This window comes from Schistocerca americana, chromosome 1 (genome assembly GCF_021461395.2).
Source record: "Schistocerca americana isolate TAMUIC-IGC-003095 chromosome 1, iqSchAmer2.1, whole genome shotgun sequence".
NCBI classification, from domain to species: Eukaryota; Metazoa; Arthropoda; class Insecta; order Orthoptera; family Acrididae; genus Schistocerca; species Schistocerca americana.
In genome coordinates this window covers 163,592,100-163,610,108 of record NC_060119.1, presented here as the reverse complement: position 1 = coordinate 163,610,108, position 18,009 = coordinate 163,592,100, and the positions used below count along the sequence as shown (strand labels likewise).

General features: G+C 43.3%; 1 protein-coding gene across 1 annotated transcript in view; it reads left to right on the top strand.

The window, feature by feature from the left end:
* Positions 1–18,009, top strand: part of LOC124620897 (esterase FE4-like) — a 90,041-nt gene that overhangs the window by 27,165 nt on the left and 44,867 nt on the right. Inside the window, exons 4-5 of the mRNA XM_047147101.1 lie at positions 6,308–6,493; positions 12,668–12,867. Coding sequence (XP_047003057.1) covers positions 6,308–6,493; positions 12,668–12,867 — 386 coding nt within the window. The remainder of the gene's footprint in view (positions 1–6,307; positions 6,494–12,667; positions 12,868–18,009) is intronic.

The window sequence follows — 18,009 nt, the reverse complement described above, 5'->3', positions numbered from 1 at the left end:
ACGCTACCGCACGACCACGAGATGCGGGCCCTTGTAGGCAAAATAACACCATAAAACGCACTGGCTATGAAAGATCACACACTCTACTCTGTGCACTTGTAGGTGACGCTCAGTTACTCAAAATGAAATAATTATATCAAACTTCTTCGACTTGGGAATGTTCCCAATAATGGCATCTGTTTTAAAAGGGAAAACACCGTCACAGCGAACCACAGTTTAGAAATATAGAAATGTACTGACGATATTTGTTAAACATTTGGTCTCAAGGAAGGAAAGATGACACATAAACCATTCATACCCTATTACAATATTTAATTATTTAACTGAATTACAAGACGGCCGGGGTGGCCGAGCGGTTATAGGCACTACAGTCTGCAACTTCGGGACCGCTACGGTCGCAGGTTCGAATTCTGCCTCGGGCATGGATGTGTGTGATGTCCTTAAGTTAGTTAGGTTTAAGTTCTAGGGGACTGATGACCTCAGAAGTTAAGTCCCATAGTGCTCAGAGCCATTTGAACCATTTTTGAACTGAATTACAAATTGTTGGGTACGAGATCAACATTAATGGGGGTGCAAGTACGCAGGAATTATTGACATCAGTCAGCAGTACGAGATTATTCAGACCTGCTGATTGTGTTTATACACTCCTGGAAATGGAAAAAAGAACACATTGACACCGGTGTGTCAGACCCACCATACTTGCTCCGGACACTGCGAGAGGGCTGTACAAGCAATGATCACACGCACGGCACAGCGGACACACCAGGAACCGCGGTGTTGGCCGTCGAATGGCGCTAGCTGCGCAGCATTTGTGCACCGCCGCCGTCAGTGTCAGCCAGTTTGCCGTGGCATACGGAGCTCCATCGCAGTCTTTAACACTGGTAGCATGCCGCGACAGCGTGGACGTGAACCGTATGTGCAGTTGACGGACTTTGAGCGAGGGCGTATAGTGGGCATGCGGGAGGCCGGGTGGACGTACCGCCGAATTGCTCAACACGTGGGGCGTGAGGTCTCCACAGTACATCGATGTTGTCGCCAGTGGTCGGCGGAAGGTGCACGTGCCCGTCGACCTGGGACCGGACCGCAGCGACGCACGGATGCACGCCAAGACCGTAGGATCCTATGCAGTGCCGTAGGGGACCGCACCGCCACTTCCCAGCAAATTAGGGACACTGTTGCTCCTGGGGTATCGGCGAGGACCATTCGCAACCGTCTCCATGAAGCTGGGCTACGGTCCCGCACACCGTTAGGCCGTCTTCCGCTCACGCCCCAACATCGTGCAGCCTGCCTCCAGTTGTGTCGCAACAGGCGTGAATGGAGGGACGAATGGAGACGTGTCGTCTTCAGCGATGAGAGTCGCTTCTGCCTTGGTGCCAATGATGGTCGTATGCGTGTTTGGCGCCGTGCAGGTGAGCGCCACAATCAGGACTGCACACAGGGCCAACACCCGGCATCATGGTGTGGGGAGCGATCTCCTACACTGGCCGTACACCACTGGTGATCGTCGAGGGGACACTGAATAGTGCACGGTACATCCAAACCGTCATCGAACCCATCGTTCTACCATTCCTAGACCGGCAAGGGAACTTGCTGTTCCAACAGGACAATGCACGTCCGCATGTATCCCGTGCCACCCAACGTGCTCTAGAAGGTGTAAGTCAACTACCCTGGCCAGCAAGATCTCCGGATCTGTCCCCCGTTTAGCATGTTTGGGACTGGATGAAGCGTCGTCTCACGCGGTCTGCACGTCCAGCACGAACGCTGGTCCAACTGAGGCGCCAGGTGGAAATGGCATGGCAAGCCGTTCCACAGGACTACATCCAGCATCTCTACGATCGTCTCCATGGGAGAATAGCAGCCTGCATTGCTGCGTAAGGTGGATATACACTATACTAGTGCCGACATTGTGCATGCTCTGTTGCCTGCGTCTATGTGCCTGTGGTTCTGTCAGTGTGATCATGTGTTGTATCTGACCCCAGGAATGTGTCAATAAAGTTTCCCCTTCCTGGGACAATGAATTCACGGTGTTCTTATTTCAATTTCCAGGAGTGTATGTGCCGAAGCCGCCTGAATTTCATGTGACTGCTGCAGGATAAATCAAACGACTAGTCTAAATCTGAGCACCTCACAAACTCTACTAAACTGGGCATGATTGGTTCACAACTCCTATAGTGAAACATATGTATGATAAAAAAGAAGATATCTCTCGTTGCTGAATAATTACGCAAATTGCAACCTGCGCAGAGTGTATAGCAGCGTAAATCCTAAATACGACACTTACTCAAAATAATTGCATCGAAATATCGCCAAGCGGCAACTGGAAGCCTCTGGATCTCCCAAGTTTACGTTCAACATGTGCCCCGAAGTTGCGATCTGTGTCTCTTGCGCTTCGTCCCACTCCCGAACGTATCCCGTGGAGGGGAGGATTCGCAAGTTTTGCGACACTGGCAAACGAGAATTTCTCTGTTTCCTTCGAAATAGCGCGAAATAACGAAAAAGGCAGCTATAGTATATTCGTAAACACAGTAGCGGTTGGCGCTATACACAGCTCTCGCCGTCATTGGCTGAGAATTCTTCTGGGCAAGGAGGCAGCTATTTCCCACGCTGTGTAGGGAACACCGACGGAGGACCTAATATGCATACTTGAGTGGGAGAGTCCGTGGCCCGTTCTAGCTTCGCTCAGGGCATCTTAAGTGTCTACAACTATATCTACATCAAAATAGATACTCCGAAAGCCCCCGTATGGTGCGTGGTGGAGGGTGCCCTATACCGCTACCAGTCATTTCCTTTTCTGTTCCACTCGAAAATAGAGCGAGAGAAAAACCATTATATATATGTCTCCGTATGAACCCTGCTTTCTCGAACCTTATTTTCGTGGTCCTTGCCCCCATTTTATGTTGGTGGCATTAGAATCGTTCAGCAGTCAGCTTCAAATGCCGGTTCTCTAACTTTTTCCAGTAGTGTCCCTCCAGGGAGGTTGCCGAAGCATCTCTAAATTTTCTCAATAGTGTCTCTCGAAAAGAACGTCACCTTCGCTCCAGGGATTCCCATTTGAGCTCCCGAAGCATCTCCGTAACACTTACGTGTTATCCGAACCTACCATCCACAAATCTAGCAGCCCGCTTCTGAACAGATTCGATGTCTTCATTCAATCCGACCTGGTGCGGACCCCAAACACTCGAGCAGTACTCAAGAATCGGTAGCACCATTGTCCTGTATGCGGTCTCCCCTCAGGCGAACCACTCTTCCCTAAAATTCTCCCAATAAACCGAAGCCGACCATTCGCCTTCCCTACCACAGTTATCACATGCTCGTTCCATTTCATATCGCTTTGCAACGTTACGCCCAGGTATTTAAATGGCTAGCAGAAAACTAACAATACTGTAACCGAACATTACAGGTTCGTTCTTATTACAGATGCCCATTTACTTACATTTCTCCACAGTTAGAGCTAGCTACCATTCATCACACCAAACGCCTTTTGGAAACACACGTCATATCATCGGCTTAGGAATGCCGCCACCTGAGGCGAGACCATTCAAGTGTTTTGGTCAGGGAAGCACGGGTGCCATTTCCCTGTTCTGTGCGCGCACTGCCCGTAGGTCTGCAGCTAACTACTTCCGCATCACACCAACAGTGTAGAAATTCTGGTCTCACTGTCCAAACTTTGCAAACCTTGTGTCTTTTCCTAGTAAAGTTACACATTATTCTACAGCAGTCAATTTATATGGAATCGATTTGTGACATGTGATTAAACAGTTACGTCACAACTTGCTGCATAACGTAGATTTGAAGAACATAACCAAAAACCATTAGGTGAATGAAATCCGATCACGAATCAGATACAGTATAAAACAGAATGGACTCTGCCCCACAGTAATCGCAATCGCAAATACCACTCTACTATTCATTTGACATCGGTTGTTAAGAAATCTCACTAGTCTATCAGGTCCCTTGAAGCACATATTTGCAGAAAAGTATAACTCTGTGTTCCGGATGGAAGCATGGAGAAGAGCTATATGTAAGATTATAACATAACCAATATAAACCAACAGCTGCTTTCATAAATAGATCTCTCTCTTTCTCAAGATAACTCAGAATAGCCACACTCATTAGCAAACCTTGTGTAGGGCTCCCGCGAGCACGCAGAAGAGCCGCAACTCGACGTAGCTTGGACTCGACTAATGTCTGAAGTAGTGTTGGAGGGAACTGATACCATGAATCCTGCAGGGCTGTCCATAAATCCGTTAGAGTACGAGGGGTTGGAGATCTTCTGAACAGCATGCTATAAGGCCTCCCAGATATGTTCAGTAATGATCATGTCTGGAGAGTTTTGTAGCCAGCGGAAGTGTTTAGACTCAGACGGGTGCTTCTGGGGCGACTCTGTAGTAATTCGGACGTGTGGGGTGTCGCATTGTCCTGCTGGAATTGCCCAAGTCCGTCGGAATGCACAGTGAACATGAATGAGGTGATCAGACACGATGCTTACATACGTGTCACGATGAAGATGATGATGCTGAGTTTGTGGGGCGCTCGACCACGCGGTTATCAGCGACCGTACAAATTCCCGATCTTTACTCAGTCCAATCTCGCCATTTCCATGAATGATGATGATGAAATTATAAGGACAACACAAGCATCCAGTCCCCGGGCCCAGAAAATCGCCAAGCTGGCCGGGAATCGGACCCTGGATCCCAAGGTCCAGAGGCAGCAACGCTAGCCACTAAACCATGAGCTGCGGACTCATCTGTCACAGTCGTATCTAGACGTATCAGGGGTCCCTTATCACATCAATTACACATGCTCCACACCATTAAAGAGCCTCCCTGCTGACATGCAGTGTATATGGATTCACGACGTTGTCTTCATACCCCTACGCGTCCATCCGCTCGATACAATTTAAAACGAGAATCATCCAACCAGCAACATATTTCCAGTCATCAACAGTCGAATGTCAGTGTTGACGGGCCCAGGCAAGGCGTAAAGCTTTGTGTCGTGCAGTCATGAAGGGTACACGAGTGGGCCTTCGCCTCGGAAAGCCCATACCGATGATGTTTCGTTGAATGGTTCGCACACTGACACTTGTTGATGACGCAGCATTGACATCTGCAGCAATTTGCGGAAGGGCTGCACTTCTGTCACGCTAAACAATTTTCTTCAGTCGTCATTGGTCCCGTTCTTGCAGGATGTTTTTCTGGCCTCAGCGATGTCGGAGATTTGATGTTTTACCGGATTACAGATATTCACGGTACACTCATGAAATGGTCATGCGGGAGATGCTGTGTCTCATCGCTTGTGCACCGACTATAACACTATGTTTAAGCTCACTTAAATATTGATAAGCTGCTAACAGCACAGATCTAACAACTGCGCCAGCAGTTGTTGTCTTATGTAGGCGTTATCAACCGCAGCGCCGTATTCTGCCTGTTTAGAAATATCTATATTTGAATACGCATGCCATGTTTTTTGCTTTTTTTATTGCGCTTCAGTGTATATGGAGGTTAGCAAATACAAGGTTATCGGGTATAAGTGCAGATATTTCTGTTGGTGACTGAAGACGATGTACTGAACAACATTACATCAGTATTTATTTACCGACTAATAATCGTAGCCATTACAAGTCGTATGTTTTTAGGTTGGTTGGACTCTCCAAGTACGTGGGGTGAGAGCAAGCCTTCAGTGCTTAATTTCCAGTGGACAAGAGATCAGGTGTTGAAGTGAGGATGCATGGACGCTAAGCAGTTAGTCTATTCTACTAGGAGTAGTCCACATACAAGGAAACATCAACAACTTTATCGAATATTTTGAAGAGAAAAAAGTACACTTGCAAGATATCAGCCCTGACAATCGATCCCATGAAAAAATAGGGCAACAATTTTGATAGTATGCAGCTGTGACCTTCCTAGAATATAGCTCTGGAACTTTCGCGTGCACAGGTTGTCAGACACTCCGTTCCATTGAAGTCACTCAATGCCAGAGCACGATGTACTGCACGCCAGAGAGAAAACAACCAACCCTCTACCCATTTGCGAGTGGAGCAGGAAAGGGAATACAAAGCAGCTGCACAAGGTTTCCTCCGCCACGCTATTTCTGGCGGCTTGAGGAGTTGACTGTAGATAGCTGTCACCGAAGCTCAATTGGATTCAATGGCCAACTTCAATATCAGTGTCCCTACAGATGTAAGTTCAGTGTACAGCTTGTATCCCCGAATCAGCTACTATACAGACAAAGATGTAAATTTTATTTTCTCTCTATCCTGGTGTCGCAATTTTTATTACCAACATTGTATGTATCCACTCTATTGCAGGCTTCCTGAGTACGGGTGACAATGTGGTTCCTGGCAACATGGGCTTCAAGGACCAGGTAATGGCGCTGCGGTGGGTGCGGGACAACATCTCCAGCTTTGGCGGAGACCCCGACAACATCACCATCTTTGGGTGCAGCGCAGGAGGCTGGTCCTGTCATGCGCTAGTTCTCTCCCCGATGGCGAAAGGTAAGCAAATGGTGGCATCAGGGTTTCTGGCTGTTGATGTTACCAGGCATACTCTAGAATATAACCAGATGTCTAATGCGCTCAGAAAATCTTTCTCTGATGATTAATTTGGGTATAATACGGTGGTGCGACAGTGAGTTGGCATCGGATCCTCTTTCGGCAATCCTGATTTCTCTAGATCATTCTGGGTATTCGATGAGATGCTTCTTGATGCAGCCAATGACGAATCTAAACCTTCAACTGAGATAGGTGTTGCACAGGTTGAAGCACCGTACTTGTAACTGTGAGCGATGGAATTCAAATAACTATCGCACCACACATTTCTAGTTCGTAGTACTTATAAAAGATCGCTTAAAATGAAAGGCAGGTCGGTATCTTCGAGAAGCCCATAGAAAATTTCCTTCCTCCTTTTTTACATTATGAGCTAGTGGTGTCAGATTCTTAAGAACGGGAGACCTTCAAATTTTCCTTCATGCGTTATCACGTTTTCCCTATTTTTATTCGTTAAAAAACTTCAAAATTCATTCCTTGACTAACTTAGTCTCAGTCGTTTACGTCACTCGTTCACGCATTTAATCCCTACCAACTGTTCACGCTTTGAATTATTAATTCGTTCTCACATTCTCTTATTTGTCTTCATTTATTCACTTCCCAATTAATTAATTTCTCCATTCGTTCGTTAGATTTACTCAGTTCATTTCATGCCCTTATGCCGTACCAACTGCTCAGTCTTCTACTCATTAATCTAGAAATTAATTCGCTCAATCCCCTTTGGCTATTCACATGTCTGTTCAATAACTACGTTAATTTAGTTTTTCGTCATCTGTTCATTTACCCACTTCATTCATTCAGTTCATCTGCAGACTTCTCCATTCAATAATACTTCACTCATCCACTTACACCCTTTCAAATAGTTAGTCCTCAGTTTAATAATCATATTATTTCATGGATTCATTCAAGTACCCTATTCTCACTTACACGTACATTCCATCGTCTTATCATTTATTGACTTATTACTTAAACCAAACACTCATTCATTCCTAATTTAATTACAGAATGAGTGAATGTAAATGAAGGAATGAATGGGCAAATGAATGTATGAATGGTAGAGTAAATGCATGAATGACTATTTCTAACAACTCCTTCTGTTTATTACAAAGAAGTATAGATACTGCTGTCGCTTGATAGTCCACAATTCCAGTCTGCACGAGTCGTAAATATTAGAACATCCACAAAAACACAGTCGTGTTGAAATCCATGGAACAGCAACGTCAGGGAAGTGTGCTGTCAAAGAAATGTAAACTTATTAGAGCACAACTCAAAGTAACTTGTAGCAACCTGATGACCAGCTTTCATCTTTGGGTTGATGTCAGCGGCCAGGTCCATGTGACCGTCCCCTGCGCCTCTATCCATCACCGGAGGTGTCGTTCATACCAGACCATGCAGCGTATCGTCCTCGCTGACACATGACGGAAATGTTGCAACACTCCCCCATCTAATGAGCACATAGGGCCGTGTGTATTCTGTCGATATTATGGTCGCCGTACTGATAGCGAGCAACAGGGGCTATGGTTGGTCTGGAGTGGGAGTGTTGTATACTTCAGGCCGGCCCGGCGACCATGCAGAAGTTCCACCTGAGTGGGCTAAAGTGGGCGTTTTAGATGTGTATGCGAGGGACTGTTCATGCATGCCATCTGTTTTGTCAGAACGATGAGATCTGATGGCATGCTGAGAAGGCTCAAATGGCTCTGAGCACAATGGGACGTAACATCTGAGGTCATCAGTCCCCTAGAACTTAGAACCACTTAAACCCAACTAACTTAAGGATATCGCACACATCCACGCCCGAGGCAGGATTCGAACCTGCGACCGTAGCGGTCACGCGGCTCTAGATTGAAGCGCCTAGAACCGCTCGGTCACAGCGGCCGGCCATGATGAGATACGTCAGCGGCCAGGACAAGGAGTTTTGATGCGTTGCAGGTCACCGGACAAGGAGCAGAGTTTAGGTAATGTCTTAATGCCACGAAAGCAAGCTGTGACCTTTCGTACTTTGGATTTTCTTGCACAGATTATAAGGGGTGTGGTGCTCTGGGCGGCATCTAGTATAAATTTAGCATAAAAATTTATTTTACCAAGAAATGACTAAACCCTTTTTAAGCTTTCCGTTGGTTTTTCTCTATCTCTTCGATGACTACTATCTGGTAAAGATCCCATATTAAGTGTCAGTCAAACAAGCTCCTTATAAGCCACTTGCTTTGTGGATGATTTCCTTAAGAGCCTTTCTGTCAACTCATTTTGGCAGCTGCTGTTCTTACTGTTTGTGCTGTGTGGTCATTCCACTTTGGATGATTACTCCTAGATATTTTACGGCAAATACTGTTTCCAGCAGTTCCTCATCAATAGCGTAGTCGACCACGTCGTCTACAGATATAAGAAAACGATTGTGCATATACAACTTCATTTGTATTTAGTGATACCACGTAAATGGCTAATGTCCAGAGTGTGCATATACAACTTCATATTGTGCATATACAACTTCATTTGTATTTAGTGATACCACGTACATGGCTAATGTCCAGAGTGATGGTATTTTAACGGAAATGGCCAATAATATAATTAGTTTCATTAAAATTATCCATTATGTAATATGGTTATAATAGAATTGTTTTGCATAGTAACTCATAAATTACTGTTGTTGCTGTTGTGTCTAGACAAGACAGCCTAGACACAATGAGAGGAAGCCGAAAGGCACACGCTAAGTTAAAGCAGAGTGCGTGAGGTCTGAAACAGGATACGTAATGAATGTTATAAAGAAAAGTACGTAGCTTCTGGAATACTTAACTTTAATCCATCCCTTTGGTACATCTGGAGATTGTGGCGATACAAGTGAGACTCTTTAGATACATGCAATGTTACTAATGGCGCCTTGCTAGGTCGTAGCCATTGACTTAGCTGAAGGCTATTCTAACTATTGGCTCGGCTAATGAGCAATGCTTCGTCCATGTAGTCGCTAGCAAAGTCGTCCGTACAACTGGGGCGAGTGCTAGTCCGTATCTCGAGACCTGCCTTGTGGTGGCGCTCGGTCTGCGATCACACAGTGGCGACACGCGGGTCCGACATGTACTAAGGGACCGCGGCCGATTTAAAGCTACCACCTAGCAAGTGTGGTGTCTGGCGGTGACACCACAGTTGCATCGGTTGTTCATGTATGGTATGTTGTATTTAGGGCCTGAAGATGATGTCGTAACAACATCGAAAATAGTTGCCAATAAAACCAACATCTCAATACAGCTGGGAGAATTTCGTCATTTTTTAACATATATTACACTACCTGACGTCCCAAGTCGTCCGTTTCAATTATGGATATACGAAGAAGAAATATGTTATACGACCCTCGCCGGAAAGTGTTCTCTCGATATGTCAGTAGTATACCTCTCCGCAGTGCACAACGCCTCTCTTGTAACGCCCACCAATGGAGTGTATTCAGCATCTCGGTAAAGCTCTCTTGCTGATTAAAAAATCTCGTAAAGAATGGCATCGCTTTCCATTGGTTTTTCTGTATCTCTTCGATGACTACTATCTGGTAAAGATCCCATATTAAGTGTCAGTCAAACAAGCTCCTTATAAGCCTTTCTGTCAACTCATTTTGGCAGCTACTGTTCTTACTGTTTGTGTTGTGTGGTCATTCCACTTTGGATGATTACTCCTAGATATTTTACGGTAAATACTGTTTCCAGCAGTTCCTCATCAATAGCGTAGTCGACCACGTCGTCTACAGATACATCAGCAACGACCTAACCACCGCAAGCAGAAGCGAGACTTATTGCTGAAAACCACAGAGTACCACTCATGGTCCCAGTTAACTCTACATCATGCAAGTCTCTGTTGTCTGTGGTATCATGTCAGCTGTAAACTCCGCATGACAACGTTGGATCTCAACCCACTTCCCAGTGCCATATGGTTCGTAGTGACACTTTGACAGTAACGTCTGGATGTATTTAATCTGTTATCATGTCTATTCCTCAGAGCCAGTTGAACAATCTTCTGGTCTCCTGCTGCAGCAATGGTGCCTTCTCTTCTTTCACACTGTTGTGAGTCCATGTTGCGAGTCCACTTCGTCACCAATTGTGCAGTCATTGGACTACAGCCAGCTTTCTATGCTATCTGTCGGTAAGATATTCCCATGTCTGTCAAGCCAATGATTTGACTTCTCTGAAAATTCAAAGGATGTTGATGGGTTGCACTTGCACGTCCTCTGAGTGTGCTGTGTTGTGGTGTCCATATGATACGTTCCAAAAACGTCAATCGCACCATCATGTACTCACCTTATTCTTCTTCTGTATGAGCAGCTTCTCTCGGTATTGAAAATACTAAAAATAACCTCATATAAGGATGAAATTTTGATTAATTTGTCCCACAGGCGTTTTCATTCCCCTCAGTGTAGTTGAGTTTATCGGCATCGGATGTACAAGTTATGATCTTCCATTTTATAGCGCAAAAGTGGCTATGTCTGTACTTCGCGGTACCATTGAACTGATTAGCGCCGAAAGTAATAAATATGTTCACATAGCTAAGTAGAGTGCATACTTGTTTATCAGTACTCATTACAGGCTTCGATCAGTTGATCCACGTACAGGCAACCATACGCCATTGGAGCCTCCGACCGACCAACTATAGCTTTTATAGTTTCCTGAGGTTTGTTCAGAGTCACTATTGAGCTGAACTAGTAACTTGTTCATATTTATCTCAAGATGATGCTTGATACAGTGATTCATATGTATTGCCTGGACTGCTGATGACCACGAACCGTCCTACCATATTACGTTGCAATATTTATCGAAAGTATGGTGATTTAAAATCGAAACTAGTTTAAATACGAGTGTAATAGATTTCTATAGCTTTAAATGTCTTTTCCGAATCATTGAAGAGGTGTTTAATACGGCCTGCAGAAAGCTGTTGGAGAAGTATAGGGAAACTCCATTCGTGACACAGAGACTTCTTTCTGCAAAGTACATTTAGCTTAAGGACTGTAAGGATATTAGGGACCATACAGAGGCATACAGGACATCATTTTAGATATATAAGAAACTATCAGCCTCGATTGCGGTAATGAAACCAACCTTTACCTAGGTTTCAGCCCAAATAATTGAGCCTTCTTCAGAAAAAAATGGTTCAAATGGCTCTGAGCACTATGGGACTCAACTTCTGAGGTCATTAGTCCCCTAGAACTTAGAACTAGTTAAACCTAACTGACCTAAGGACATCACAAACATCCATGCCTGAGGCAGATTTCGAACCTGTGACCGTAGCGGTCTTGCGGTTCCAGACTGCAGCGCCTTTAACCGCACGGCCACTTCGGCCGGCCTTCTTCAGAGGATATATCTGAACCTATAATTTTTCTAAGAGGGCATGGTCTCGATATAAAACTAAAACAGACCATGTCCTCTTAGACAAATTACATATTCCGGTATATCTTCTGAAGAAGGCTCAATTATTTGGGCTGAAACCTAGGTAAAGGTTGTTTTCGTTACCGCAATCGAGGCTGATAGTTTCTTATATATTAAATTATCACGATTGCTGACTGTGCTGCAATGTTGGAAGTACATCATTTTTGGCCCATTCCCTTTGTGGGCGAACCAGAAAACGGAATGACTAGCAGTGGTACAAACCACCGTCCGCCACGCACTGTAAAACATCTTGCTCGATGAGTAGAGGTAGACTTCAAAAATGGTTCAAATGGCTCTGAGCACTATGGGACTTAACATCTCAGGTCATCAGTCCCCTAAAACTTAGAACTATTTAAACCTAACTAACCTAAGGACATCACACACATCCATGCCCCAGGCAGGATTCGAACCTGCGACCGTAGCGGTCGCACGGTTCCAGACTGAAGCTCCTAGAACCGCTCGGCCACCAGCGGCCGGCAGGTAGCCTTATATCCAGATGTAGAGATAGATGTAGTTATAGATGCAAATATATGTGTACATGTAGATGAAGTAGACACACAAGTAGGTGTAGATGTATTCATAGATAGAAAACATAGATTATACATAGATATAAACAAAGATGTCGATTTCGGCAAGGAAGTAGCTCTAAAAGTAGTTGTGGCTGTAGACATAGATGTAGGTAAGACGTAGGTGCAGGTATCCCTTTCAGGAACTTCCACTTCTGCAGGCCTATTCCGGAGAGCCATCGCCCAGAGTGGAGTAGCGACAGGCGATGGGCTCTTCTCGAAGGACGTGCGTACGAGGTCCTTTCTGCTGGGAGAGCACCTGGGCCTGAAGACGCAGGACTCCAAGGAGCTTGTGGAGTTCCTCAGCAAGCAGCCTGCTAGACTGCTACAGGAGAGCGCCATGTTGGGTCGCACAGAAGAGGTACGGTATTTCAAACGCTCTACATATGCTTAGAGTTCAAAATTTAAAAATCCGATTAAAAAAGCACATTTGTCGATTTGGAGTGCTGTCGATAGTATATAACTTGTAGCTGGTGGTCATGTGACCCTTCACTGCTGGCATGCGTCATGATGGCAAATTGATTGTATAGAAACATTGTATTAAGATGGGTCGACGTGGGCATATGACAGAGAGGCATAAGGGAGTTATCGTGCCACTGACCAAATCGTGAACAAAGCAGCCAGAATTACTGGTGTTTCAATGCAGACCAAGCAATGTGTCTACAGCGAATGGTGTACTCCCCACAGTACCGCACAATGACATAAGAACAGTGGTTGTAGAAATTCTTAAATGACAGGGACCAGAGTTGAGTGTCACGTGTTGGCAGTGACATATTAGTTTCAAATTAGACAGGAGTTGCTGCTGTCAAAGATTACAAGTGCAGCTTAATCAGTTTCAGAGCGAACATTTCTAAGGGAACTGCAGGATAGACATTTGAAGACTGTTACCTTGCAAATAGCCGTCGCTCGCTTAAGCACATAAAACTGGATGATTTCAATGGGCCAAACAACACAAAACTTAGACAATAGTTGATGGAAGGTGTGTACAGTGGTCCGATGGGTCGCGATTATTTCCCTTTTTAAATGATGGAACTCGCAACGACCCAATGAGACGCTTAACATCTTCCGTGTGTATAGTGTGTAGTGCAGGCTGTAAACGGTTCTGTGATATCAATAACATCATTATGAAAAATGCTGCACGGACTGCAACATTTCATTTAAATGAAAAAAAAATATTGTGCACCAGTCAGGGAGCTTTTACGTCATCCATAATGCTATTAGACAGCATCACCAACAGCAGATGGAGAGAATTTTTTACGTAGCTGTTACTAGTGGCAAGTATTGACTATTTGTTGCATCTTTTAATAACCAAGTGAATTAGACGTAGTATTTATAGATGTGAGATGGCAAATAGTGCAAAAAGAACAGTATGTGCGGTGCATTCTGGCGCGGGAAACCCCGTATACATTTCATTGTACATTCGTATTTCATTGTACATTCGTCATACAAATTTTTAGTTTTGTAGCACAGAAGCTACATTTACGAAGATCTTAGGGTCAGTAGTTTAAATAACAGATTCGTAGTGAACATAAACGGGATTAGGATATACATGTACATTTCTTGTGGTATTGAGGCACAGAAACAGTAATATTTAGTTGTGTGACAACAGTAGGAACTGATTAAAATATTTCTGAAAGTCATATGTTTTTGAGTATGTTAGATTTTTATATCTTTTTAATATTATAATGAGGAATACATTTAAGTAAATTGTGGAACTATTTAAAAGTACATATTTCATGACCACGTTATGGTATTTATGACTCCAATGAAATAGGATTTAAGATATATATAAGAAAATAGTTACCTTTACGATTAGCACAAAACTTACAGATATTACGTTAGTAGTAAAATTTATGACTATAATGTATGAGTACTGAGAGTTAAGATGCATGTGAGAAAACGGTTGCACTACTGATAAGCGTATCGAAATCAATTAGAAATTTAAAAAATTATTCAGCGTTATGTCATAAATTTTAAAAAGTTGCTTGATTTAACTATTAATAACGTAAGTTACAATCTAACCAATCTAACCTTTTGATCTCCCCAACGGTCTTACAAGAAATCGACAATGTTTGTCACCAAGAGCAGCTATATAAACTATACTTTCCACGTGATGATGATGATTAATCAACGACGCATGTAGTGGGTGAGGTAAAAATTTTGAGATTGATTTATATTTTTTTCATTTTGCTTTTCTTACGTTTGGAGGTGTTTCTCGTATCGTGACTTGGGCCCAGACATTTAGGTTACCGTGAATAGGAATCATGATGTTTTCATTAACATTTTCAGTTACCAAGTGTTGCCCTTACTTCTACATCTTCATGTCATCATGCTGTAGACATTCCCATCTTCCAAGATGACAGATAACTGCTATGTTCACAGACTTTCACGGACACTTATTTTGTCTGACGAACACTCAGGCAGCCTACCATATCTCAGATGACCATTTAAATCATTTGATCCTAATTCCTGAGGAAATGTCTAGGACTATTTGGAACAACGGCTGAAATGTATCAGTCAAACATCCACGCAGTTTGGGATCTCTAAGGGATATAATCATTAATAAGTAACATACTTGCAGAAACGTATGGACTTCTCCCTCGCCAAATTCAGGCCAATGTTAACGAAGTTTCTTTCCCGACTATGACTCATACGAATAAATGTCACTGTGGCAAACCTGCCTTCACGCGACTTTTGGTGTTTGGAATTTCTGGGATTCGAATGTGTCTACGATCGGTATCATCGAAGGGAATGCATCAAATCTACGTGTCAATAAAATATAAGAATTGATATGAGAGTGAAATATCAAAATTTGAGAATTTAAAAAGATTGTAACTCCGCAACATACAATACACACATTCATCATATAATAAATCTGTGCCACTTATTATGAAATCCAGTTGTAATTATAAAATTGATATAACGCCATCGTATTCTTTATTTTGATAAGAAACATTCGTGTAGTAACCTTCTACTATCAAGGGTAGGTAAATGAAAACAATAAAAATAAAATAAATAAAAACAATAGTCGGATTTCGGACATGGGGCGAAAAAAAAAAAAAAAAAAAAAAAAAAGCCTTGATGGTATCCTCTGACCCATCATTTCGTCTGAGGATATCACGTGGTAAAGGGCACATAAATTACCTAGAAAACTTTGACCATCACGTTTTCAGAAACGGTCGAGGATCTACGAATAAGCTGAGACAGGTGTTCGCTTATTTTGACGCCTCTTCCACTAAGCGAAGTTTCCGGGAAATCGGGTGATGACACCGTGTTCTCCACGTCAGTACAGCTCGACGTTTCGCTTAGCAGTGCAATGTTGCAATGTGACGCTGTTTTTGCCGGCATTTGGTATGGTATGTTTTGATCAGCAAGAATTTCTTCATTTCGCCAGAATAGTGGCGTCAGCTATGTTTATCCTTCGCTATTTGTTCATGGTGTAAAGGAAGTTTACATGTGCAGGGGTTGTTTGCAGAAAAAGAGGAAGTCTAGCGATCTATCGTCACAAGCCTTTAAGAATTAAAGGGTATTGCAGAAGGATAAGAACTCTCAGCAACAAAATTGCAATGGAATAGCATTAGAACACCATAGAGATAGAAATTAAGTATTTAGCTTTTGATGACAGACGATTTATATCCGCAGTCATCTACTAAACGGTTGCATTCATGCTGCTCTGTGTTGCATCTTGTCTGTCTCCTGTATTACTCTAACCTGGTAAGCCTCTGAGACTGAAGGACACTACTCAAAAAATCGGTCGAATAAGTCTTTTGTGAGCCACTTCTTTCGTGGATGGATTACAGTTTCTAGAATGTCCCGATGAACCTCAGAATGGCATCTGACTTTTCTGCGAGCTGTATTATGTGATTGTTCTACTTCATGTTAGTGCGGACAGTTACTCCTAGGTATAACATGGTTGTTACGATTCGCACTGGGTTATTTTCAGTCGCATAATGGACAGTAACGGGCTTCTTCGCGTATTCGTCTGCAACAGTTGCATTTATTTACGTTCGGGGATGATTGATAGTCCCTGCAACAATTATCCATCATCTCCAGGAAACCAAGTCTAATTATGAAGTATCGCAAAACGTCTCTCTATTACATAGCAATCGTTGTCTGAGTGCCAAAGTGTCTTCCGTACGGTGCAGTTCCTACAAAATCGAGTGTTGTGTGGAATCATATTTCATATATATGTCTTCTTGACTATGTAGCACACTAAAAAACAGTTTGCTATAGAATGGCTTATCCGTACAAGAAACGGAGTAAACCACTCCCTACTTCAATATTTACAGAGCATTACCGCCCTGCCAATGATTCCTCTGCTTAGAAAAGCAATAATTACACCAGTTTTAAAGAACGAGGTTGACGCTGACTCATTTTTTTTAACCTTGCATTTAATGTTGCTATATAGTTCCCATACAACACGTAGTGGCACAATTAGAATTTGCATCAGGTGCAGTATTCGACTGCAAAACTCCAGCACTTTAACAAAGATTTCACTGCACTCAGAGTAGGTGGTACACGTCGAAGTATGTAGTAAACTGTAGCAAATCTGTTTGCTTATCTGTAACCGGGAATACTATTGAAAACCCTAAAACAATCTGTTATACGAAAAGATTTTGATCTAAAATTCTTTACTGTCAGTATGTAGTCGTTGATATCAAATTAAACCCATGGGAAAGGTGTTTAATGCATATTTCAGATATCTCAATTGTTGTGGCGTAACAAGCTTGCTACGCCACACTGGGAAGGGAGCCGAAAGAAAGGCACGCGTACACACACGCCGACTGGCGTCAAGTCTGGAACAAGATACGTTATGACTGCTATCAAGAAAATACGTAGCTTTGGAATATACTTAACTTTATTCACTCCTTGTGATACATCTCTCTTGACTATACAAATGAGACTCGTAAGATACATGCACTGTTACAATTGGTGCCTTGCTAGGTCGTAGCCATGGACTTAGCAGAAGGCTATTCTAACTGTCTCTCGGCAAATGAGAGGAAGGCTTCTTCCGTATTGTCGCTAGCAATGTCGTCCGTACCACTGGGGCGAGTGCTCGTCCGTATCTCGAGACCTGCCTTGTGGTGGCCCTAGGTCTGCGATCACAGTGGCGACACGCGGGTCCGACATGTACTAAATGGACCGCGGCCGATTTAAGCTACCACCTAGCAAGTGTGGTGTCTGGCGGTGACACCACATCAATAGTTTCTGATATTAAGTTATGTTCTTTACTTTTACAAAATATGGAACAAACTTTTAACATCGTATATTTATTAGGGTATACATTTATCGTGTCATCTCCGTTTCATATATCTAGTGTTTACAATGTGTAACAATAAGGAACGGGAAAACAATATACACTATGCTCTGTTTGCCTACAGTTTTAATTATTTACCTATAAACAACATGGAGATTGTTAACACAAACTCCAACAGAGATAATGTGAGTATGAAACGTAAGTGTTACAGTAAAACTGGAGAAACATGTTTTGCTTAATTTAGGG